This window comes from Hyla sarda, chromosome 2, assembly GCF_029499605.1.
Source record: "Hyla sarda isolate aHylSar1 chromosome 2, aHylSar1.hap1, whole genome shotgun sequence".
In the NCBI taxonomy this organism is placed as follows: Eukaryota; Metazoa; Chordata; class Amphibia; order Anura; family Hylidae; genus Hyla; species Hyla sarda.
The window spans coordinates 303,029,759-303,056,099 of record NC_079190.1 but is presented as its reverse complement, the minus strand read 5'-3'; the positions used below and the strand labels follow the sequence as shown (position 1 = coordinate 303,056,099).

The 26,341-nt window shown below is 43.4% G+C and overlaps 1 protein-coding gene across 1 annotated transcript in view; it reads right to left on the bottom strand.

Annotated features, from left to right (window-relative positions):
* The window catches only part of CACNA1S (calcium voltage-gated channel subunit alpha1 S), a 727,186-nt gene that overhangs the window by 678,513 nt on the left and 22,332 nt on the right, over nucleotides 1-26,341 (bottom strand). Inside the window, exon 2 of the mRNA XM_056557608.1 lies at nucleotides 10,834-11,042. Within this exon, the coding sequence (XP_056413583.1) occupies nucleotides 10,834-10,985 (152 nt within the window). The 5' untranslated portion in view covers nucleotides 10,986-11,042. The remainder of the gene's footprint in view (nucleotides 1-10,833; nucleotides 11,043-26,341) is intronic.

Here is a 26,341-nt window from a genome sequence, read left to right as displayed (position 1 = left end):
ATTGAATTCAACTGGGTACTGCTGCGCTGCGAATTTCTTTCTGCGGACTCCACATGGAATGAATACATAGCCATCTATGAGACTGCACATTCTCGCGCAGTCTGTATTAGGTGGTGGGGGTTTATATATTTTCAAAAACATTTTTTATTAACATTTACTTTACACATTTTAAGTCCCTGAAGTCTGCTTTATATGCAATCATTAGATTTCAAAGTACTGTGCAGTACAATGTTCTAACTAACATTTTGCGAAGTGTTCGTTTTTTTTTTCGAACTAATTTTATGTGAATCGGCAATTTAAATAAGCCCCTAAATACATTTATAACACTGTCTAAGAGATCAAAAGCCCTGTCTAACACTGCTAGAAATGTATTTAAGCAGTTTTAGCGTAGGGACACACATATTTTGCTGCTGAGTTTTTTCCCCTACCCATTTAAGTCAATGTGAAATAAAATCAACTGCAAAAAATCTGCAGCAAGATACGCCACATGTGACCCTACAATAGGGTATACGGTCCCATGTAGCGCTTTCCCACTGCTCAGCAGATTTTCTGCAGTGTGAAATATGCTGCATAAGCTCTATATGGGATTGTACTGCTAAAGTGGTTTTAAGGTCATTTATAACTTTATGCAGTAACTCATGATAACTAACGGCTTTTTTAGTGCGCTTGCAGATTTTTGAGGCTTATTAACACTAAAATAAGGCTGCATTAAGTATCCCTGGTTGTTGGAAGATGGCTGTCAGTGTTGCACACGGAGGTATCTGAAGACACAGACTATTTTTCAAGCGTTCCAAAAATAATGAAGAATTACATTTTGTATCAAAAGCTGAAAAAAATAATCAGTTTTTGGGATCATGGGTTGTGTATGCATAGACTAGGTTGAAATTACCAGCAGCGAGGGTGATGGCAGACTGGTGGGATTAGTAGTATCCAGCATACAGCAGTATGAGACAGACTAGGCTTGAAGGAACAGCAGCAAGGGTAATGGCAGACTAGAGGGACTTGAAGCAGCAAGCGTCAGAGGCATAGCTAAAAAGTTGTAGGATCCCAATGCAAAATCTGTAACAGTGATCCGTGTCTACCTTGTGTCATTTAAATTACTGGTGTCTTTTTATGATGCAAACTTGCCTTGGGGCCCTTTCAGTCATAGGACCCTGCTGCGACTGCTATCTCTGCACTCGCTATGGTTACGCCACAGGCCATTGTACAGCAAGAGGTGATAAACTCTTAAGGGTTGTTTTTTATACCTAGGCCTGTAATCCTTTAAGAGGAGATTCTCAAAATGTAGAGGAAAGAAGGTTTTGCCATCATCACATATGTACAGCACTGAGTTTATAGAACTCACTGCCACACTAAGTAGTGACAGCTGACTTATTAAAATACTTTTAAAGGGGTGCCTAAATGTAGAAAGTGCAGATTCATGGGGGGGGGGGGGGGGGTGAATGTTAATCCATTGTTCAAATTGTCATAATATAGTCAAGAAGGATTTTTTTTCTGTTATGTGGCAATTGGCATTAGCCTCATTAGGGGGCCTTCCTCTGGATCAAAACAGTAAGGTTAACAAAAATAACAGATACTTATCTCACTTGGTCCCCATAGCATTTAATAGACTGTATATGGCTGAAGGCTGTATGTCTGTGGGGGAGCTGCACCTAATGTGGGGGAACTATACTGCGCCCAATGTGGGGGAACTACAACCTAATGTGGGGGGAACTATACTGCACCCAGTGTAGAGAACTATACTGCACCTAATGTGGGGGGGGGGAGACTATACTGTACCTAATGTGGGGGAACTATACTGCACCTAATGTGAGGGAACTACAACCTAATGGGGGGGAACTATACTGCCAACCTAATGTTGGGGAACTACAACCTAATGTGGGGGAACTATACTGCCAACCTAATGTGGGGGAACTGTACTGGCAATCTAATGTGGGGGAACTAAACAAAAATATAAAATTATTGTACTATTCTGATCCCTATAACTCTTATTTACTGTATATGGGGATGTATGAGGGTTATTTTTTTTGCTCCGTGATTTATAGATTTTTCCAATTCAAAAAGGTTTTAATAAGTAAATAACACATGAATATACATAGAGCATGCAATGAAAGGCAATGTGGTACATAGATGACCATGTAGGTCCGGGTAATGCATACAATGCTCAAACGGTATCAAATATAGCATAAAATGGCATAATATTTTCAATAAAGGGGGAAGGGTTGAGAGCAGAAGAGGAGCATATAGAAGGGGCAAGAAAGAGAACAGAATAAAGGGGGCAGAGGAGGAAGAGTATGGACGAAAAGAGAGCAGGAATGAATGTAAATCAGAAAGCATCGTAGAATAACTGAGAGTTCCGTCAAAAACTACATCAAAAGGTAAAGAGGTGATTTGTAGTTTTTATCGGTACCATTTTTGTTCTGATGGGCAGGGCTGCCATCAGAAATTTTGGGGCCCCTTACACAGCTCAAGGCTTGGGCCCCCCTCCCATTGCCCACAACCAAGTCTGCCACCAGTGCCTGCCTGCTATCTTACCCATTGTCTATGAAAAAAATATTTTAAAGCACACAACAAAATTTCACCTGGAATTGCTACTACTTGTGTGCTGCGGTCTTTTCCTTTGGATAGATAGATAGATAGATGGATAGATATGAGATAGATAGATATGAGATAGATAGATAGATAGATATGAGATAGATGATAGATAGATAGATAGATAGATAGATAGATATGAGATAAGAGATAGATAGATATGAGTTGAATAGATATAGATAGATAGATAGATATGAGATAGATAGATGATAGATATGAGATAGATAAATAGATATAGATAGCTATGAGATAGATATGAAATAGATATGAGATATATATGAGAGATAGATAGATATGAGATACATAGATAGATATGAGATACATAGATATGAAATAGATAGATGGCTTTGGCTGTCTGGGCATCCTGTAAGTTGTAGTTTTGTAACAGCTGGAGGCACCCTGGTTGAGAAACAATGAGATAGTGTATATTTACCTCCAACTCATTGTTTCTCAAATAGGGGTACAGCTTTGGCTATGTGGGCATGCTGGGAGTTGTAGTTTTGCAGTTTTGGAACAGCTGGGGGCACCCTGGAGAAACAATGAGATGGAGGTAAATATACATCTCATTGTTTCCCAACCAGGGTTCCTCCAGCTATTACAAAACTACAACTCCCAGCATGTCTACACAGTCAAAGGTATGCTGGGAGTTGTAGTTTTGCAGTTTTGGAACAGCTGGGGGCACCCTTGTTAAGAAACAATGAGATGGAGGAAAATAGACATTATCTCAATGTTTCTTAACCAGGGAGCCCCCATCTGTTGCATGAGATAATAGGATAATGCCTATTATATACCTCCCAATAATCCCCCTCCTTCCCAGAAAGTTACTTACTTTTTGATGGGCAGGACCCAGCTGTAGGCATTGAAAGGCTTCCTCTTCCCAATGGTGAGCTAGTGTCAGCAGAGTCTGTGGAGCAGGTCATGTGCTCCTGCTCCACCAATAGTGTGAGGGGGGAGAGGGGGCCGTGCCTCTCTGCTCTTCTCATCCCAGGCAGCCCTTGCGCTGATTTTACTGGGCCTGCATGTCACAGGTATAAAGAAACAATGTGGCTGGCAGCAGCGGGCCCCCTCTGGCTCAGGAAGTGCCTGACCGTCAGTCTGGCTCTGGGAGCAGAAGACTGCTTTATCAGCGGTCTCCTGCTTCTGTGCGTGGGGTACAGCTGGGGTCCGGGCCACTGGGAGCTCGGGCCTCTTACATAGTTACATAGTTAGTACGGTCGAAAAAAGACATATGTCCATCAAGTTCAACTCTTACTGCTTTACTGGCTGTACCCCCCTGATGGCGGCCCTGCTGATGGGACTTTTCAATTGCTTTTGGCTAAGTTTCTACTTGTTTTTTTGTGCTGCGTTTTATGGGATTAAAAAAACGCATGAAAAAACGCCAGTGCAATTTCCTGCATCTTGCGTTTTTTCATTTGTGTGGAAATTGCATTTTTGGCACCTTTGGCGTTTTCTTTTGGGTACCCAAAATTTGTTGGTTACCAAAAAATAAATAAAAAAAGGGTGCAGCAGTGATATAAATTTTTTTATTAAACTAAATGTATATATTTTATAACAACATTTTTATAATTTTTTTAATATAGTGTGTGTGTTTCACTTTTTTTCTCTATTTTTTAACTTTTTTTTTTAGGTAGTACTACTAGACATATTGCCCCGGGTGTCAGATCCTCCATTATATAGCAGAGATGCGGCTCTATACAGCGCTCATATCTCTGCACTATACTCCGGTCAGTGATGTTAATAGAACATCACTCATTTATATCTCCCACCTAGAGCTGTGATTGGCCGGATGGTTGCAGCCAATCACAGCTCTGAGGGAAATATCAATGAGTGGCTGGCCGGAGTACAGAGCAGGGATGCGAGCGCTGTATACAGTCGCTCCATCTCTGCTATAGACAGGATTATCGCATCGAGTGTCAGTAGTGTCATCCACTGTGATGTGTCCTTAACCCCTTAAGGACTCAGGGTTTTTCCGTTTTTGCATTTTCGTTATTTCCTCCTTACCTTTTAAAATCATAACCCTTTCAATTTTCCACCTAAAAATCCATATTATGGCTTATTTTTTGCGTCGCCAATTCTACTTTGCAGTGACATTAGTAATTTTACCCAAAAATGCACTCCGAAATGGAAAAAAAATCATTGTGCGACAAAATCGAAGAAAAAATGCCATTTTGTAACTTTTGGGGGCTTCCGTTTCTACGCAGTGCATATTTCGGTAAAAATTACACCTTATCATTATTCTGTAGGTCCATACGGTTAAAATGATACCCTACTTATATAGGTTTGATTTTGTCGTACTTCTGGAAAAAATCCTAACTACATGCAGGAAAATGTATACGTTTAAAATGTCATCTTCTGACCCCTATAACTTTTTAATTTTTTCACGCACAGGGCGGTATGAGGACTCATTTTTTGCGCCGTGATCTGAAGTTTTTATCGGTATGATTTTAGTTTTGATCGGACTTTTTGATCACTTTTTATTCATTTTTTAATGGTATAAAAAGTGACCAAAAATGCGCTTTTTTTGACTTTGGAATTTTTTTGCGCGTACGCCATTGACCGTACGGTTTAATTAATGATATATTTTTATAGTTCGGACATTTACGCACGCGGCGATACCACATATGTTTATATATTTTTTTTTTTACACGGTTTTATTTTTTTTTATGGGAAAAGGGGGGTGATTCAAACTTTTATTAGGGAAGGGGTTAAATGACCTTTATTAACACTTTTTTTTTACTTTTTTTTTGCAGTGTTATAGGTCCCATAGGGACCTATAACCTATAACACTGCACACACTGATCTCTCATCCTGATCACAGTATTAACACGCCTGTGATCAGTGTTATCGGCGCTTGACTGCTCCTGCCTCGATCTCAGGCACGGAGCAGTCATTCGCCGATCGGACACCAAGGAGGCAGGCAAGGGCCCTCCCGGTGTCCTGTCAGCTGTTCGGGACGCCGCGATTTGATCGCGGCGGTCCTGAACAGCCTGACTGAGCAGCCGGGTCACTTTCACTTTCACTTTAGAAGTGGCGGTCAAAGCTTTGAACGCCGCTTCTAAAGGGTTAATACCGCACATCGCCGCGATCGGCGATGTGTGGTATTAGCCGCGGGTCCCGGCCGTTGATGAACGCCGGGACCGACGCGATATGATGCGGGATCGCGGTGCGTAAATATACGTCCTGCGTCGTTAAGGGGTTAACTGCAGGTACTACTACTCCCAACATGGAGCACACTCTGTTCCATGCTGGAAGCTGTAGTATTTGCATTAATAGATCGCAGCGAGTGTAAGTTCTGACACCCACTGTGATCTGTCTATTAATGCAGGTACTACTGCTCCCAGCATGGAGAAGCGTGTGCTACATGTTGGGAGCTGTAGTACCTGCAGTTAAGGAAAGATCACAGCGTGTATCACTACTCACACCCGCTGTGATCCTCCTGTATAATGTATAGATGCGGTGGCCATTCTTCTATGGTCCCCTGCACTGCCGTATATATACACATTCCGATTTCCCACAGAGAGCTGTGATTGGCTGGAACCATCTGGCCAATCACAGCTCTCTGTGGGAAATATGAATATATACGTCAGTGCAGGGGACCATAGAAGAGCGGCCGGCCGCATCTATTCATTATACAGAAGGATCGCAATGGGCGATCTGTCTATTAGTACAGGTACTACTACTCCCATCATGGAACAGTGTGTTCCATGCTGGGAGTAGTAGGACTACCTAAAAAAAATCTAAGGAAAAGTGAAAAACACACACACACTACATTTTTATTATTGTCGGCTACATTTTTAGGTCCCCTTCTGCCCACATAAATTGATCCCTGTTTAAAAATTAATAAAAATGTTGTAATAAAAAAGATACATTTCATTAGATACAATTTTTTCCTTCACTACTGTATCTTTTTTATTTTATTTTTTTAATGGTACCCTACGAAATTTTATTAAAAAAAGGTATCTCCATCCCTTTTTTGGATCCCAAAAAAATATAAAAACCGCCTGCAAAAATGCCAAAGTTAAAACCCACATATCGTTTATCTTGGCGTTTTTTCACTCCCAAAGACTTCTATGGGAGAAAAACGCCACGATTTTGACTAAAAAAACGCCAGTGGCTCAACATGCTGCGATTACCAACGATTTAAAAAACGCAAGTAAAGAGTGAAAAAACACCAAAAGGATTAAAAAAATGCCAAAGTGAAAAAAGCCGCAGCGTTTTTTTTTCTTGGCGTTTTCCCAACAAAAAAAAACAAGTAGAAACTAAGCCTTTTAGATATATTTTGATGGTATTTGAAGTGACCAAAAATGTGCAAATCTGATACGACTTTTGGGGCCCCACTTTTGATTTTGCCCAGGGCCACGCTAAGCCTAAAACAGTCTGCAACCTGTTAACGCCTTAGTGGCGCTTTGACGTATCGGGCTCCAGTACCAGGAAGTGAAGCACATGGTGAGCCTAGCCATGTTTTTAGAAAAACTATTTTCACTGGTCAACCCCTTTAAAGGGATATTCCAGGCAAAAACTTTTTTTCATATATCAACTGGCTCCGGAAAGTTAAACAGATTTGTAAATTACTTCTATTAAAAAATCTTAATCCTTCCAATAGTTATTAGCTTCTGAAGTTTTCTGTCTAACTGCTCAATGATGATGTCACGTCCCGGAAGCTGTGCATGATGGGAAAATATCCCCATAGGAGCTGCACAGCTCCTGGGATGTAAGTCATCATAAAGCAGTTAAACAGAAAACAGCAGCTCAACTTCAGAAGCTAATAACTATTGGAAGGATTAAGATTTTTTGATAGAAGTAATTTACAAATCTGTTTAACTTTCCGGAGCCAGTTGATATATAAAAAAAAGTTTTGGCCTGGAATACCCCTTTAATTCACCAACCGGGCATATGCGTGCGCACAGGGTGTGTCGGGTGTGCACAGGCACACCCTAATCACCGAGGCCCGCTGCTGCAGGACTTTTTTTTTTTTTCTCAATACTAAACCCCAGCCCCACCGGATATCCCCGACATCACCAGCCCGAGATCACCAACTGACTGACCTTACATGCCACCCGGGGCCGCTTTAAGAGCGCGGGGGCTGATGGGTCAGGCATCAGTGCGCACGGCTGCACATGACGTCTAGGTGACTCATGGTGCGCAGTGCCTGGAGCCCGCACGCGCGCACTGTGTCTGGAGAGCCCGCACAGGAGAGGCCTGCTGCCAGGACAGGAAAAGCCCGGGCCCCCAGCTCTGGAGTCTGGACTGCTGGAGAGGGCGGCTAAGGAGAGAGAGGCCTGCAGCAGCAAGTGCCGGTAAGTGGCTGCTGGCCTGCTGCCATACATGATGGGGATGTAGTCCTGAACTGTGAGCCTACATTATGTAGGCTCACAGCTCAGGACTACATCCCCATCATGTATGATTGTGACTGTCTTTTATATGTAGGCTCACAGCTCAGGACTACATCCCCATCATGTGTGATTGTCTATTATATGTAGGCTACATATAATAGACAGTCACAATCATACATGATGGGAATGTAGTCCTGAGCTGTGAGCCTTGGCATGTGTGGTGTGGTCAGGGCATACTGGGAGTTGCATGCTGGGAGTTGCAGTTACTACTGTAACACTCAGCATGCCCTGATACAATCTCGGTCTGCTCTGCAGCTGTCCCAAAATTAGTTTTGGGTCAGTGGCAAAACCATAGGCTGTATCAGCCTGATAAAGTCTATGGTTTTGCAGCTGACCCAAAACTACAACTCCCATTATGTTGCACTATATTCCTGAGTCCTGGGGAAGCAATGCATTAATTTTGGGACAGCTGCAGAGCTGGGAGTTGCAGTTACTATCTGTAATGCCCAGCATGCCCTGATACAGCTTATGGTTTTGCAGCTGACCCAAAACTACAACTCCCATTATGTTTCACTATACTATAATACAGTTTATATGGTGCTACATGCTAGGGGAGCTGTAGTTTCAGTTCAGCTGCAGAGATATAGGCTGGAATCTGGATCAAGAAATTTCCTTGATCCAGATTCCAGCCTATATCTCTGCAGCTGACCCAAAACTACATCTCCCCCCAGCATGTAGCACCATATAACCTATATTATAGTATAGTGAAACATAATGGGAGTTGTAGTTTTAGTCACCATATATTGTATCAGGGCATGCTGGGAATTGTAGTTGGTAACTGCAAATCCCAGCATTGCATTCCTTGAAGGAATGCAATGCTGGGAGGTGCAGTTACCAATTACAATTCCCAGCATGCCCTGATACAATCTATGATGACCAAAACTACAACTCCACACATCATGCACTATATAGGAGTACAATTTACATTATGGTGCAACATGCTGGGAGTCCTAGTTTTGGGTCAGCTGCAGACCCAAAACTACAACGTGCATGCTGCTCCAAGCTTGCTGGGTGCTGCATCACTTTTTCAACCAATCTGGTGCAAAAAAAATTTCACTATTCAACTTACAATTTTTTTCAAATCCACATCAAATGCATCCATATAAACACCAGCAAACATACACACAAGTGGGAGGTCTAGTCAGGGCTGGTGCATGGATTTTTGACACTCTAGGCAAAACCTAATTTTGAAAACCCTTTGGCTCTGCCCATTGAACCCCTGGGCAAATATAAGATCAGCGGTAGAATTAGTCCCGTAAGGCTCATGGTAAATTCTAAACTTGCCCTCCTCCCTACAATTATAACTATACTGCACCTAATGTGGGGGAACGATATTGCACCTAATGTGGGGGAACTGTACTGCACCTAATGTGGGCAAACTATACTGCCAACCTAATGTGGGGGAACTGTACTACGAACCTAATGTGGGGGAACTATACGGCCAACCTAATGTGGGGGAACTGTACTACTAACCTAATGTGGGGGGACTATACTGCCAACCTAATATGGGGACACTGTACTACTAACCTAATGTGGGGGAACTATACTGCCAACCTAATGTGGGGGAACTGTACTACTAACCTAATGTGGGGGAACTATACTGCCAACCTAATGTAGGGGAAATATATTTCCATCCTAATGTGGGAGATTTATACTGCCAAAATAATTTGGGAGAACTATGCTGCCAGCCTAATGTGAACACAAAAATAGAAAATTGTACTATTCTGATCCCTATAGCACTTTTATCTTTCTGTATATGGGGATGTATGAGGGTCATTTTTAGTGCTGTGATTTGTAGTTTTTATCGGTACCATAATTTTTTTTTTGCTTTTTAGATATTTTTTATGGTATTTGAAGTGACCAAAAATGTGCTAATCTGATTAGTGCACTATTATGACTTTTGGGACCCCACTTCTGATTTTGCCCAGGGCCATGCTAAGCCTAAAACCTGCCCTGGATCCAATCCTCCTACACTATGCAAGCAAGAGTGTGTGTGTGTGTGTGTGTATATATATATATATATATATATATATATATATATATATACACACATACATAAACACACACACGCGTGCGTTTGAGTTTGTGCTTTAGGGTGCACACCCTAATGCAATAGGCTGCGCACGCCTATGCAACAGGGTATGATGACTAGAAGCATGCAGGATAGATTTACTGCAAAAGGTGTTTAAAGGTCGAATTTTCTCTCCATTTTTATTACACGTCTAAATTTTATTAGGAAGGATGACTATGGATTTTGTTCTGCTATTTGCCATGTAGCCACCAATTGTCCATCTGGCTGATAAGAGATTTACAAAAACTATTTGGACTTTTAAAGGAAATAATATTATCCTGCTACCCAGTGTTAATAACTTAATACATATTTCTCCCTTGTCACTTTGTTACTATGTTAACAAAATCAAGAAACTGGCCTCCTAAAACATCTGCAAGTGTCCACAGTCTAAGTCCGATCCCCTCTCATGGTCACCTGTTCTCCAGTACTGGAGTAATGTATGCGTGTTGTTCTACATGTCTTCTACTATTTTTGTTATTTTTTGTAACCATATTTAAAGCATTTCCACTAAACATATCAATAAAGCTAGAGACCTACAGCGTTCCACATTTAGCCAATGAGACCCCTTCAATCAGGTAATGTGCTCTATCTTCACACTCATATGCTGTCCTTCTCCACCACTTTTTCCTATATTTGACAGCGAGGATGGCATGACTAGACAACTTTTTTTTTTTCTACATTTGTTGTGACAGCACTTAAAACAAAACCTGAAGAAAAGTACATAAAACATTAGAATAAAGATTAGGCTTGCTCAGTGTTTAACTTTTTAAAGGATACTTCCATTCCACAATGTTTATGCAGTGCTTTCTGAATGGGTTTTGAAGGCCTAAACAAAACAATGAGCGGGGAGGCCGTGGAGATGGTGGTACTAAAGGCTTTTTCTTTTTCTTCTGTGTCCCCTCTTCAGATGCTGCTCCCCTAAGATCCATTTATTCTAAGGTATTGCACGGGACTGTTGGTGTTTTTGCCTGTTACACAGCAGGGTCCTAGAATGTACACAAAAAAATCATCCCATTATTTATAGTACACAAGGAACATTTATATGAAAAAAAAAACTAGTTTACTAGTTTAAAGTACTTTATTTATTTACATTTATTTTTACTAATTCTTTATTATATATGTCAAATATTGATCATGAAAATAATTATCATTGCAGCTCCTATCCTGATCCATAAATGCCTCCACAACATGCTTTATCAGAATAATTTTTATTTGTTATTAGGTTGGGGCCCAGGGCCACAGTCAGAGGGGTACAGCTATGCGGCAATACCACATGTTTATTTTATATTATAAAATTTGAAACTTTTAATATGAAAGAGAATAATGGGTGTTTTTTTTTAAACTTTTATTCAACTTTTTTTTTTTTTTACACTTTATTAGTCGCCTTAGGAGACTTTTAGGAGGAATCAATGTAGTTCTAAAGAACTAATTTGATCTGTGTGCTCTGCGCTCTATCGATAAAGCCTGGGCCAGCCAGGCTCTATCAATTACAGAAGGTAAGCCCTCCAGCTACATCAGCCGTGGATCACTCCCCCACAATCACACTGCAGAGGGGCGTTCCACCCCGCTGGACCTACAGGTCCCTTTAGAAGCCGCTTTCAGCTTTGACAGAGGTGTACTAAAGGGTTAATAGCCACCTGGGGCCATCCAGTATAGCACGGGCTAGAGTCAGAAGCCCATGCCATACACAGTTAACAGCACAAGGACATGTATACACGTCCTTGGTCATTACTAGTTTAAAGGGGTACTCCTGTTGGGGGGGGGGGGGGAGGTGCCAGAAAGTTATACATATCTGTAAATTACTTTTATTTAAAAAATCTTAATCCTTCCAGAACTTATCAGCTGCTGTATATAACAAATAAAATTGTGTAGTTCTTTCCAGTTCGACCACAGTGCTCTCTGCTGCCACCTCAGTCTGTGTCAGGAACTGTCCAGAGCTGGAAAGGTTTGTTATAGGGATTTGCTTGTACTCTGGAAAGTTCCCAACAGACAGAGGTGTCAGCAGAGATTACTGTGGTCAGACCAGTGGCGGATCCAAGGGGAGGGGGGGGGCAACGGGGCAATTGCCCCCCCCCCCCTCCCAGAGAATGCTGCCCCCCTGCCCCCTAGCATGGTGGAGCCGAAGCTGTAAGCTCCCGCTCCACCATTCACTTACCTTGGCTTTCACACACGCTGTGAGTACACAGTGTGAGCTGTGGGGACGCGATCCACTGGAGGCCGGCGCCATGATGACACATCATCGCGCCGGCGCCCGGAGATTCCTTCCCCGCGGCCCGCATACTGTAAGTAAGAAGAGTATGCTCAGGGCCCAGGGGATTAGGGGGACAGAATATGTGCCACTAGTGGGGGCACTATATGGTACAGGAGGATTTAAAAACTTGGGGGGGGGGGCAGAGAAAAGGGAATATTTAATGTGAGGGGCTGCAGGGCAAAGCTCAGGGGGCATTATATGTGAAGAGCACATGACCGGAGGGCCCCCTGTGCTGTGCCCCTCACATATAAATTATATGTGTGGGGTACAGCACAGGGGGAATTATATGTGAGGGGCACAGCACAAGGGGCATTATATGTGTGGGGCACAGCACAGGGGGCATTATATGATAATGCCCCCCCCGTGCTGCGCCCCTCACATATAATGCTCCTGTGCTGTGCCCCACATATATAATGCCCCTTGTGCTGTGCCCCATACATATAATGCCCCCTGTGCTGTGCCCCACACATATAATGCCCCATCATGCGCCCCTCATATATAATGCCCACATCATGCGCCCCTCACATATAATGCCCCGTGCTGTGCCCCACACATATAATGCTCCTGTCATGTGCCCCAAACATATAGGGGACAGGAAAGGGGGCATTATATGTGAGGGGAACAGCACAGGGGGCATTATATGTGAGGGGCGCATGATGGAGGCATTATATATGAGGGGCGCATGATATGTAAGGGGCAAAGAACGGGGGCATTATATGTGCGGGGCACAGCACAGGGGGCATTATATGTGTGGGGCACAGCACAGGGGGCATTATATGTGTGGGGCACAGCACAGGAGGCATTATATGTGAGGGACGCATGATGGGGCATTATATGAGGGGCGCATGATGGGGAATTTTATGTGAGGGGCAAAGAACGGGGGGCATTATATGTGAAGGGCACAGCACAGGGGGCAACATATGTTAGCGGCAAAGGACAGAGGGCATTATTATTATGTGGGGGGAACAGGACGGGTCATAATTATTATATGTAGGGGCACAAGATGGGGCATTATTACTATATGTGAAGGCACAGAGTGTTCTGCATTTCAGAAGTATAGTGTATATTATGAGGAATTTCTGCGGTGGTAGGTTTTTTATGGGTCACAATACATTTGGGTATTTTATTCAGAGGGTGCACCGCACAGCAAGTTATATTCATAGAGTGCAGTGTTTGGTAGTATTAAATTTAGAGGGCACAGTGTATGGTAGTATTATATTCAGAGAGTTGAGTGTGTGATAGTATTAAATTTAGAGGGCACAGTGTGTGGTAGTATTATATTCAGAGGGTACGGTGTGTGGCGGTATTATATTCAGAGGGTACAGTGTGTTGTATATTAAGGGGGTACAGTGTGTCAGAATTATATTCAGAGGGTGTGTGCCAGTATTATATTCGAAGAATACAGTGTTTGGCAGTATTATAATAATTATTGTTTTTATATAGAGGATCAGAATCCGCTGACATAGTGAGGAACCATATGGGCATCAAGTTCTGCAGAGAGAGGATTTAGCTGGAACAAGTCCTGGCGGTGTGTAGCATCTGAATTAGATAAGGAAAGACTATAGAGAAGACGTCACCTGTAGTCCCTGATATCATTGCGTATTCTCCTCACTATGTCCCATCAGAGCTGTAGTCACTGAAGAAGTTCTGCAGTTATGATGGGTGAAACAACAACTCCCAGCATAACCTCACCACTGCTTAGGTCATACTGGGAGCTGTAGTTTTAAATGGTAAAAACTTCTTTAGCGCTTTCCCATTCTGTGGCATATTTGATTATTATTATGACGTGTGAGCATGGCCTAAGAGTCTTAACCTCTTCAGGACATAGGGCGTATGTATCCATATGCCCGTGGGAATTCCGGTCCCCACCGCTAGCCGGTTGGGGACCGGAGCCGGATGCCTGCTGAAATCGTTCAGCAGGCATCCCGGCATATCGCCCAGGGGGGTCATTATTATGGTGCCACCTCACGATCGCCCTGATTCGTCGGCCGGATTACCGGCCGACCAATCAGGGCGCCTGCTGCGGGTGTCACTCCCGCAACCCGCTCCGCCCCTCTTCCGGAGGACGTGAGCGGGTGCGGGACATGCACCCCGGGTGCTGGGGACCCCGATCCCCGGCGTCAATGTTGGGATCGGGGCCCCAGGAGCAGCGGCGGCGACGACGAGGGACTGACCTGCGTGGCGTGGATCGTTGGAGGTGAGTGACAGCCTCCTGCTGTTGCTTAGCAACAGCTCCCAGCATGCAAAAAGGGCATGCTGGGAGCTGTAGTTATGCAACAGCAGGAGGCAGACCACCACAACTCCCAGCATTCCCTTATGGGCATGCTGGGACTTATGGTTTTGCAACAGCTGGAGGCACATTTTTTCTATGGAAAAGTGTACCTTCAGCTGTTGTATAACTACAACTCCCAGCTTGCACAAACAGCTAAAGTGCATGCTGGGAGTTGTAGTGGTGCATCTGCTGGTTGCATAACTACAACTCCCAGCATGCCCGTTGGCTGTCGGTGACTGCTGAGAGTTGTAGTTTTGCAACAGCTTAAGGCACACTGGTTGTGAAACTTAGAGTTTTTTTTTTTTTTACCTAACTCAGTGTTTCACGACCGGTGTGCCTCCAGCTGTTGCAAACTCCAACTCTCAGCAATCAATGTACACCATGCACCGTACATGCTGGGAGTTGTTGATTTGCAATAGCTGGAGGCACACTGGTTGTGAAACACCGAGTTAGGTCACAAACTCAGTGATACATAACCAGTGTGCCTACAGCTGTTGCAAAACTAAAACTCTCAGCATGTACAGTCTGTCAGCGCATGCTGGGAGTTGTAGTTTTGCAACAGCTGGATGTTCCTCCCCCCCCCCCCCCCCCCAATGTGAATGTACAGGGTACACTCACATGGGCGGAGGTTTACAGCAAGTATCTGGCTGCAAGTTTGAGCTGCGGCAAATTTTCTGCCACAGCTCAAACTGCCAGCAAGAAACTACTGTGAACCCCCGCCCATGCGACTGTACCCTAAAAACACTACACTAACAAAAAATAAAATAAAAAGTAAAAAAAACTACATATACACATACCCCTACACAGCCCCCCTCCCCTCCCCAATAAAAATGAAAGCGTCTGGTACGCCACTGTTTCCAAAACGGAGCCTCCAGCTGTTGCAAAACAACAACTCCCAGTATTGTCGGACAGCCGTTGACTGTCCAGGCATGCTGGGAGTTTTGCAACAGCTGGAGGCACCCTGTTCGGGAATCACTGATGTAGAATTCCCCTATGTCCACCCCTATGCAAGTCCCTAATTTAGGCCTCAAATGCGCATGGCGCTCTCACTTTGGAGCCCTGTCGTATTTCAAGGCAACAGTTAAAGGTCACATATGGGGTATCGCCGTACTCGGGAGAAATTGTGTTACAAATTTTGGGGGGTATTTTCTGCTTTTACCCTTTTTAAAAAATGTCACATTTTGGGGAAAACAAGCATTTTAGGTAAAAAAATTTTTTTTTTTACATATGCAAAAGTCGTGAAACACCTGTGGGGTATAAAGGTTCACTTAACCCCTTGTTACGTTCCCCGAGGGGTCTAGTTTCCAAAATGGTATGCCATGTGGGTTTTTTTTTTTGCTGTCCTGGCACCATAGGGGCTTCCTAAATGCGGCATGCCCCCAGAGCAAAATTTGCTTTCAAAAAGCCAAATGTGACTCCTTCTCTTCCGAGACCTGTAGTGCGCCAGCAGAGCACTTTTCACCCCTATATGGCATGTTTTCTGAATCGGGAGAAATTGGGCTTCAAATCTTTAGGGGTATTTTCTGCTATTACCCTTTTTAAAAATGTAAAATTTTTGGGAAAACAAGCATTTTAGGTAAAAATTATAATTTTTTTTTTACATTTGCAAAAGTCGTGAAACACCTGTGGGGTATAAAGGCTCACTTTATCCCATGTTACATTCCCCGAGGGGTCTAGTTTCCAAAATGGTATGCCATGTGTTTTTTGTTTTGCTGTTCTGGCACCATAAGGGCTTCCTAAATGCAACATGCCCCCCAAAAACCATTTCAGAAAAACGTACTCTCCAAAATCCCCTTGTCGCTCCTTCCATTCTGAGCCCTCTACTGCGCCCGCCGAACACTTTACATAGACATATGAGGTATGTGCTTACTCGAGAGAAATTGGGCTACAAATCCAAGTAAAAATTTTCTCCTTTTACCTCTTGTAAAAATTCTAAAATTGGGTCTACAAGAACATGTGAGTGTAAAAAATGAAAATTGTGAATTTTCTCCTTCACTTTGCTGCTATTCGTGTGAAACACCTAAAGGGTTAAAACGCTGACTGAATGTCATTTTGAATACTTTGGGGGGTGTAGTTTTTATAATGGGGTCATTTATGGGGTATTTCTAATATGAAGACCCTTCAAATCCACTTCAAACCTGAACTGGTCCCTGAAAAATATCGAGTTTGAAAATTTTGTGAAAAATTGGAAAATTGCTGCTGAACTTTGAAGCCCTCTGGTGTCTTCCAAAAGTAAAAACTCATCAATTTTATGATGCAAACATAAAGTAGACATATTGTATATGTGAACCAAAAAAAATGTATTCGTAATATCCATTTTCCTGACAAGCAGAAAGCTTCAAAGTTAGAAAAATGCAAAATTTTCAAATTTTTCATCAAATTTATGGATTTTTCACCAAGAAAGGATGCAAGTATCGACAAAAATTTACCACTATGTTAAAGTAGAATATGTCACAAAAAAAACAATCTCGGAATCAGAATGATAACTAAAAGCATTCCAGAGTTATTAATGTTTAAAGTGACAGTGGTCAGATGTGCAAAAAACGCTCCGGTCCTTAAGGCCAAAATGAGCTTGGTCCTGGAGGGGTTACACAAGGTTAGGACTGTATGATACATTTAATAATATTGTAAGTTCCGTAAGCAACATCTTATTTTCTGTCCGCCAACACAAAATACTCTAATAGTGCCCCTCCAGAGACTAGACTCTGGATCCACCCCTGGGTCAGACTGGAAAGAACTACACAATTTTCTTTGTTGTATACAGCAGCTGATAAGTACTGGATTTTTAAATAGAAGTAATTTACAAATCTGTATAACCTGATTTGAAAACATTTGATTTTCACCGGAGTACTTCTTTAAGTCAGTTCAGGGGCACTGAATCTCTGGAAGGAAAGCAGAGAGAGATGCTCCTCGTCCTTGCCTACACTTGTGGATGAACTGACCTGGACGATTATCTACTGGTGGCACCATCTACTGGTGGTACTATCTACTGGGGCATTTTGTACCTCGGGGAAGTACCTACTGGAAGCATAACCTATCTGGGGGCCCTATCTATTGGGGGCATTACCTACTAGGGACATCACCTACTGGGGCATAACCTACATGGGGGGCACTATCTACTGAGGGCATTTCCTACTACCTACTGGGGGTATTACCAACTGCCTACCTATTAGGGGGACTTACCTATGACCTACCTGGGGGATATACTACCTACTGGGGCCATTACCTACAACCTACCCACTGGGGGAAATAATGACCTAATGGTGGCTTCTAGCTTATAGGAGGAATTCCCTACCTACCTACTGGGGGCACTACCTAATAGGGAGGCAGAAATTACCTATCCACCAGCACCCAATCCCCCTAACCAGTTTTATTGGGTAAGCAAGCAAAATCCTTATTTATAAAACCTGTGCCTCAGCTTCAAACACAAAGGGGTATGGCCTCAATCTTTAGGAGTGTGGAACAATTTGTGCCTGTAAGCAGATGTAAATGATCATGAAAGTCTATGCCAGAACCAAGCTGGCATAGATTTCAAAGGCTGCTGAATAGGCAGCCACAGAGGTGTCAGCAAAGAGCACTGTGGTCAGACAGAAAAGAATTCCAGAAAGAAATACAACTTCCTGTTGAGCATACAGCAGCTAAAGTACTGGAAGGGTTAAGATTTTTAAATAGAAGTAATTTACAAATCTAATAGTAAAAAAGAAACAGAAGTGGCACCGATACCTTAAGCCTCCTAAGACCACAAGATGGAGACGTCCCGCTAGTCTGGAAATCCACCCTGGCAGCGGAGGTGCTAGGACAATAAAGACCGTAGTCACCAAATAGTAGTAAATAAAGGACAAAGGTGCCCTGCACTCACCGCTTCAGTCCAGGTAATCCTGCTCCCATCTCGGGTCACAACTCGAACACGGAGGACATGGACAGTGGAGCGCTCAGAGGCAATTGCCGGCGGTTTAACGCATAGGAATGCGCTTCATCCGGCATCTGGCACCAGTTGATTTGAAAAAAGTTGATTTCCACCTGAGTACCCCTTTAACCCCTTTGCAAACCATGACATACATGTATATTATGGGTCTGGTAAGCGGACAGAGCTCTCTACTGTCTGATAGGACTCATCTGTGCTTTGAAGCGAGCAGCTTCTGCACTCACTTCAAAGTTGCTTAAGGATTCAGGGCGTACAGGTACAACCTTGGTCCTTTATAAAGTACCTGTCACCAAATAAACTGTTCTCAACTGCCTCAGGCTATGTTTCTTAACTACTCCTAATACCCCTCCTGCCCTTAAAAACTATTTCAGAGCTTTAGAAAGCTGTGTATTTCCTAGCAGGAGAAAGTGGGCCCCAGCACGCATGGCATAGTTAAAGCCTGCTGGGGGACAACTTTCGCCCTCACATTGTCATTAATGGAAGACCTCAAGCTCTGTGCATGTTGCAGTCTGACAGCTGAAGGAAAGCCTCACTGAAATCTCCACAGTCTGTGTGGCTTTCTGTGAGAATCTGTGGAGCTTTCACTTTCTGTGCAGCTGACAATCAAGCTCCGTGCAGAGAAACACTCCTGTCAGGCCGGGAGGAGACCGAACTCTTTCTATTCATTCTGGCAGAAAACAGAACAGAGCCACCTAGTGGCCGTTTTTTTATATTACATTTTAACCTCTTAAGGACGTAGGGCGTACCTGTATGCCCTACGCCCGATCCCAGTTTTTAAAACGGGGTCACACCAGTTCGGATTGTTGTGCCGCGCGCTATTAACCCTTCAGATTAGATCAACTTTGTTCGCCGCGTCTGAAAGTGAAAGTAAACGCTTCCTGGCAGCTCAGTCGTGATGATCGGGACATCGCGAGCGGAGGTCCCCTTACCTGTCTCCGCCGCGTCCGATCTGGGTTTGATTGCTCCAAGCTTGAGCTACAGGCTTGAGCAATCGAGCCCCTATCTCGCTGATCCATGCAAAGCTATGGCTTTGCAGGGATCAGCATAAGAGATCAGTATGGGAGCTATAGCACTGCAAAAAAAAAGTAAAAAAAAAAAAAGTTAACAAAGGTCATTTAACCTCTTCCCTAATAAAAATTTGAATCACCCCCCTTTTCCCATATAAAAAAAATAAAAACTGTGTAAATAAAAATAAACATATGTGGTAGTGCCGCGTGTGGAAATGTCCGAACTATAAAAAATATATCGTTAATTAAATCGCATGGTCAATAGCGTATGCACCAAAAAATTCCAAAGTTCAAAATAGCCTATTTTTGGACACTTTTTATTATAAAAAAATTTATAAAAAGCGATCAAAAAGTCCAATCAATACAAAGATGGTACCGATAAAAACTTCAGAACACAGCGCAAAAAATGAGTCCTCATACCGGCCCATACGTGGAAAAATAAAAAAGTTATAGGGGTTAGAAGATGAGAATTTTCAACATATATATTTTCCTGGATGTAGTTATGATTTTTTTCCGAAGTACGACAATATCCAACCTATATAAGTAGGGTATCATTTTAATCGTATGGACCTACAGAATAAACATAGGGTATTATTTTTACCGAAAAATGCACTGTGTAGAAACGGAAGAACCCAAAATTTACAAAATGAAATTTTTTCTTCAGTTTTGTTGCACAATGAATTTTTTTTCCGTTTTGCCGTGGATTTTTGGATAAAATGACTAATGTCACTGCAAAGTAGAATTGGTGGCACAAAAAATAAGCCATCATATGGAATTTTATGTGAAAAATTGAAAGCGTTATGATTTTTAGAAGGTGATGAGGAAAAAATGAAAATGCAAAAACAGAAAAACCCTGCGTCCTTAAGGGGTTAAACATATTTCTGTTGATAAATTTAAAAGTAAGTGAATGGGAAAGTGTCTGCTAATTACACAAGGTACACTATATTAAAAGTTTTATTTGGTGACAGGTACTCATTAAGTACCAGGATGCAAGGGTGTACCTGTACACCCTTAGTCCTTAACAGGTTATATATTGAATACTGCTATTACCTGATATCTAGTGGTCCCACAGTGGGACAAAAGGTTGCAAGAAAAGCCCGAAGCCTTACTAGATCCTCGGCGTCTTCCCTGGCACTGTAATTATTGAAGACTGCCTAAGGCTAGGATGTCACTGAGGTTTTTGCAGTGTGTTTTTTTAGGCTTAAAAACGCCAGAAAAACTGCCACTGTTCTTCCCTGCGTTTTGGCGTTTTTTCAGGTGTTTTTTTAACCTTTTGTGTGGAATTTGCCTTTTTTGGCCCCTTTGGCATTTACGGTATTTCAAAATTAGGGATTGACTGATTATCGGTTTGGCCGATATTCACGATTTTGGGCGTTATCGGTATCGGCAATTACCTTGCCGATAATCCCCCGCCCCCACCGTGCCGCCAAACCCCCCCCCCCCCACCGCACCGCGACCACCCCCCCATCGACCCACCCCACCTTCCCCCCCTTATCGACCCACCGCACAGTGCCACACACCCCCACCGCGTCGCGCCCCCCACCGCCCCGACCCCATTGCCTCCCCCATCCCCGGTTTTGTAATTACCTGTTCCCGGGGCCCACGCTACTTCTGGCTCCTGCTGCGTCCTGCGTTAAGCTGTGCGCAATGACAAGTGACGTCCTCAACGCGACGTCACCGTCAGTGCGCACAGTGACAGCTCAGGAGGACGCCACCGGAGCCAGATGTAGAGTGGAACCGGGAACAGGTCATTATAAAACTGGGGATGGGGGAGGCAATGCGGCGCGGTGCGGTGCTGGGGGGGGGGCAGTGATAGGACTCAGGAGGACCCCTGGACAGGCAGGGGAAGAGAAGCGGGTGGGGGCGGTGGCCTATGGCACCGCAAAAGCCGCTGCAGTTCATTGATTTAAAGCGCCTGCTATAAATCAATGTTCTGCAGCAGTGTCGGGGGGGGCGGTGTTAAATAGCCGATAACTTATACGGGAATATCGGTATACGTTATCGGCCCTAACCTCCACAGATTATCGTATCGGTCCTAAAAAAATCAATATCGGTCGATCCCTATTTGTTGGGTATCGAAAAAAAACTATACAAAAGGATGCAGTAGGGATGGGAAAGTGTATTTAAATACATTTTTATAACAAAATTTTAATTCATTTTTAATAAAGTGTGTGTGTGTTTCACTATTTTTTTATTTTTAGGTAGTACTACTACTCCCAGCATGAAACAGACTGTTCCATGATGGGAGTAGTAGTACCTGTACTAATGGACAGATCCCAGTAGGTATCACTCCTATCTATTGCAGAGATGCGGAGCAGCTCTGTACAGCGCCCGCATCTCTGCTCTGTACTAAAATAGAAATTCACATTTCTCATTCATATTTTCCGCCCAGAGTGGGCATTGGCGGGATGGTTGCAGCCAATCCCCACTCTCAGAGGGAAATATGAACGAGTTATATTCTATTCATATCACTGGCTGGCCGGAGTATAGTGCAAAAATGTGGAGCGCTAGACAAAGCCGCTCCGCATCTCTGCAATAGATAGGACGATCTGCAGTTACTACTACTCCCAACATGGAGCAGACTCTGCTCCATGCTGGGAGCTGTAGTACCTGCATTAATAGACAGATCACAGCGAGTGTCACTTCTGACACCTGTTGCAATCTGTCTATTAATGCAGGTACTACAGCTCCCAGCATGGAGCAGAGTGTGCTCCATGTTGGGAGCAGTAGTACCTGCAGTTAAGGAAAGATCACAGCGGGTGTCACCACTCCTGACACCCTCTGCAATCCTTCTGTATAATGTATAGATGCGGACGCCCGCTCTTCTATGGTCCCCTACACTGGCGTATATATACAATCATTCATATTTCCCACAGAGTTGTCATTGGCTGGAACCATCTGGCCAATTAGAGCTCTTTGCTGGAAATATGAATATGTGTATATATACGGCAGTGCAGGGGACCAAAGAGGAGAGGCCGGCCGCACCTATACATTATACAGAAGGATCGCAATGGACTCCGTGTGTTCCATGCTGGGAGTAGTAGTACTACCTAAAAAATTTTAATAAAAAGTAAAAAAAAAAAAACACACACTACATTACATTTTTAGTGCCCTGCCCGCACACATAAATTGATCCCTGTTTAATAAAAATTTCGTTAAATACAATTTTTCCCTACTGTATTCACTACTGTATCTTTTTTATTATTGTTTTTTCAATGGCACCCTATGAAATTGTATTAAAAAAAAAGAATAAAACCTGTCTGTAAAAACGCCAGAGTTAAAACCCACATGGCGTTTTTTACTCCCATAGACTTCTATGGGAGAAAAATGCCACGATTTCAAGGGAAAAAAACGCCATAGGCTCAACATGCTGCGATTTTGCAAAACCGCCAAGGAGCTGAAAGAGTGTGAAAAAATGCCAAAAGGATTTAAAAAACTCCAAACTGAAAAACGCAAAGTGGAAAAAGAATTTTGCATTTTTTTCATTGATTTGCAGCTAACCTCCGGTCGCAGCATTTTTTTTGGCCGAAAAAACACCATGCGGCAGAATTCCAGCCTTAGGGTACGTTCAGACAAGCTGATTTTCGCAGCGTATTTCACCGCTGAAGGACCCTCTGTATTCTGCCTTTACATGTGCCTGCTCGGAGCGGCAATATGCCGCTACGAGCAGACACACTGCGGAGTGCGAGTCGCTCATTGAGAAGGGGGAGCGGTCGCAATGTGTGTGAGTACACCGCGCATGCGCAGCGACTCGCACATCGTTTCAGTGTGTCTGCATGTAGCGGCGAAAAAACACTAACAGGCTGGTGTAGCCCCCAACTTATCCTTTTCATAAGAGGTAAAAGGAGAAAAGGCCCCCTAAATTTGCAGTGCAATTTCTCCCGAGTACGGAAATACCCCATATGTGGCTAAACTGTTTCCTTGAAATATGACAGGGCTCCGAAGTGAAAGAGCGCCATGCGTATTTGAGGACTAAATTAGGGATTGCATAGGGATGGACATAGGGGTATTCTACACCGGTGATTCCCAAACAGGATGCCTCCAGCTAAACTCCTAGCATGCCTGGACAGTCAGTGGCTGTCCAGAAATGCTGGGAGTTGTTGTTTTGCAACAACTTGAGACTCCGTTTTGGAAACACTGCGGTAAGATACCTTTTTTATTTTTATTGGGGGGGGGGCAGTGTAAGGGGTGTATATGTAGTGTTTTACCCTTTATTATGTGTTAGTGTAGTGTAGTGTTTTTAGGGTGCATTCGAACTGGGGGGGTTTACGGTGAGTTTCCCGCTAGGAATTTGCGCTGTGGTGAAAAATTTGCCGCAGCTCAAACTTGAAGCAGAAAACTCACTGTAAACCCGCCCGTGTGAATGTACCCTCCAGCTGTTTCGAAACTACAACCCCCAGCATTTACTGACAAACCGTGCATGCTGGGAGTTGTACTTTTGCAACAGCTGGAGGCACACTGGTTGAAAAACCTTCAGTTAGGTTCTGTTACCTAACTCAGTATTTTCCAACCGGTGTGCCTCCAGCAAAACTACAACTCCCAGCATGTACTGATCACCGAAAGGCATGCTGGGAGATGTAGTTATGCAACAGCTGGAGGTACGCAACTACAACTCCCAGCATGCCGAGACGGCTGTTTGCTGTTCGTGCATGCTGGAATTTGCAGTTTTGCAACATCTGGAGGGCTACAGTTTAGAGACCACTGTATAGTGGTCTCCAAACTGTAGCCCTCCAGATGTTGCTATTCAACTCACCAGCTTCGGTAGGATTCAGGGAGCAGCATCCCCATCCTCTGCCGCCGCCCATGGTAAGTGGAACTTCGGCGCCGTTCACAGTTGGTTCCCCCACTCTGTCCGGACTACAGTGGGTGGGCAGAGCAGGGGAACCGATCTGCTATTGGTCGTCGCTTCTGGACGACCAATAGCAGGGATAAGAGGGGATAGCACTCCTGCCACCTCACTCCTTTCCCTTCGGGGGGTATCGTGGGTGTCTTGGACAACCCCGATCCCCCTTATTTTCCGGGTCACCAGAGACCCGGAATCACCACAAATCGCCAGTGTGAATTCACCAGCTATTTACGGCGATCGCTGACATGGGGAGGGTCTCAGGACCCCCCTGGGTGTTTGCACGGGGTGCCTGCTGAAAGATATCAGCAGTCACCCCAGTCCGCAGGTACGCCCTTGGTCCTTAAGTACCAGGGCTTCAGGGATTATCTGTACGCCCGTGGTCCCTAAGTGGTTAAGGGCAAGAGGGGAGTAGTTAGGGAATATAATCTGAGTAAGTTGAGAAAATATGGTTTGATAACAGGTACTTTTTAAATTGTGACTTTTTGTATCATTGTATCATTGACTATTGCATATATATGCGACTTTAGGTTTAATTTAGGACTTTATTATTTACTGAATGGATTGTGTAAGACTTTTCTTTAACCTTTTAGGACACAGCCCATTTGGGCCTTGAGGACACAGACTGGTTGCATTTTTGTTTTTCCTCCCTAAGGGTCTGTTCATACAGGCATATTACCTGCGGATTTTGCTACCATTGCCTTAATGGGTCAGCAGAAAATCCTTAGTAGAGGTAGATTTGCAGATTTTCCTTCGAAGTCAATGGCAACAAAATCCGCTGCAGATTTTCCCCAGAAAATATGTTGCATAAATTCCACAGGTAATCCGTCCATGTGAACGGACCCTTTTTTTTTTTTTTTTTTTTTTTTACTTTGAAACTCTGCTTATAAGGAAAATGGACATTCCAAATAAATTTATATATTGATTCACATATACAATATGTCTACTTTATATTTGCATCATAAAGTTTACATGTTTTTACTTTTGGAAGACATCAGAGGGCTTCAAAGTTCAGGAGCAATTTTCCAATTTTTCAAAAAATTTTCTAAATCTGAATGTTTCAGGGACCAGTTCAGTTTTGAAGTGGATTTGAGGGGCCTTCATATTAGAAATACCCCATAAATGACCCCATTATAAAAACTGCACCCCTCAAAGTATGTTTGAAAGTGTGTTAACCTTTTAAATGTTTCACAGGAATAGCAGCAAAGTGAAGGAGAAAATTCAAAATCTTACTTTTTTACACTGGCATGTTCATGTAGGCCCAGTTTTTGAATTTTTACAAGGTAAAAGGAGAGGTAAAAGGAGAGAAATCACCCCCAAAATGTGTAACCCAATTGCTCTTGAGTAAGGAAATACCTCATATGTGGATGTCAAGTGTTCGGTGGGTGCAGTAGAGGGCTCAGAAGGAAAGGAGCGACAATAGGATTTTGGAGACTGAATTTTGCTGAAATGGTTTTTAGGGGCTTCCTAAATGCGACATGCCCCATGGTGCCAGAACAGCATAAAAAATAAAAATAAAAACACAAGGCATACTATTTTGGAAACTATACCCCTCAAGGAACGTAACAAGGGGTACACTGACCCTTAACACTCCACAGGTGTTTGACAACTTTTCATTAAATTCGGATGTGTAAATAAAATGTTCTTTTTCCACTAAAATGCAGTTTGCCCACAAATTTTACATTTCTACAAGGGGTAATAGAAGAGACGAGGTTACAAATTTTGGGGGGCATTTTCTCCTGAGTATGGAAATACCCCATGTGTGGACATCAAGTGCACTGCGGGCACACTACAAAGCTCAGAAAAGGAGTCACATTTGACTTTTGGAAAGCAAATTTTGCTGAAATGCTTTTTGTGGGACATGTTGCATTATGGAAGCCCCTATGGTGCCAGAACAGAAAAAAAAAAAAAAACACATCGTATATTTTGGAAACTACACCCCTCAATGAACGTAACAAGTAGTACAGTGAGTCTTAAAGGATACCTG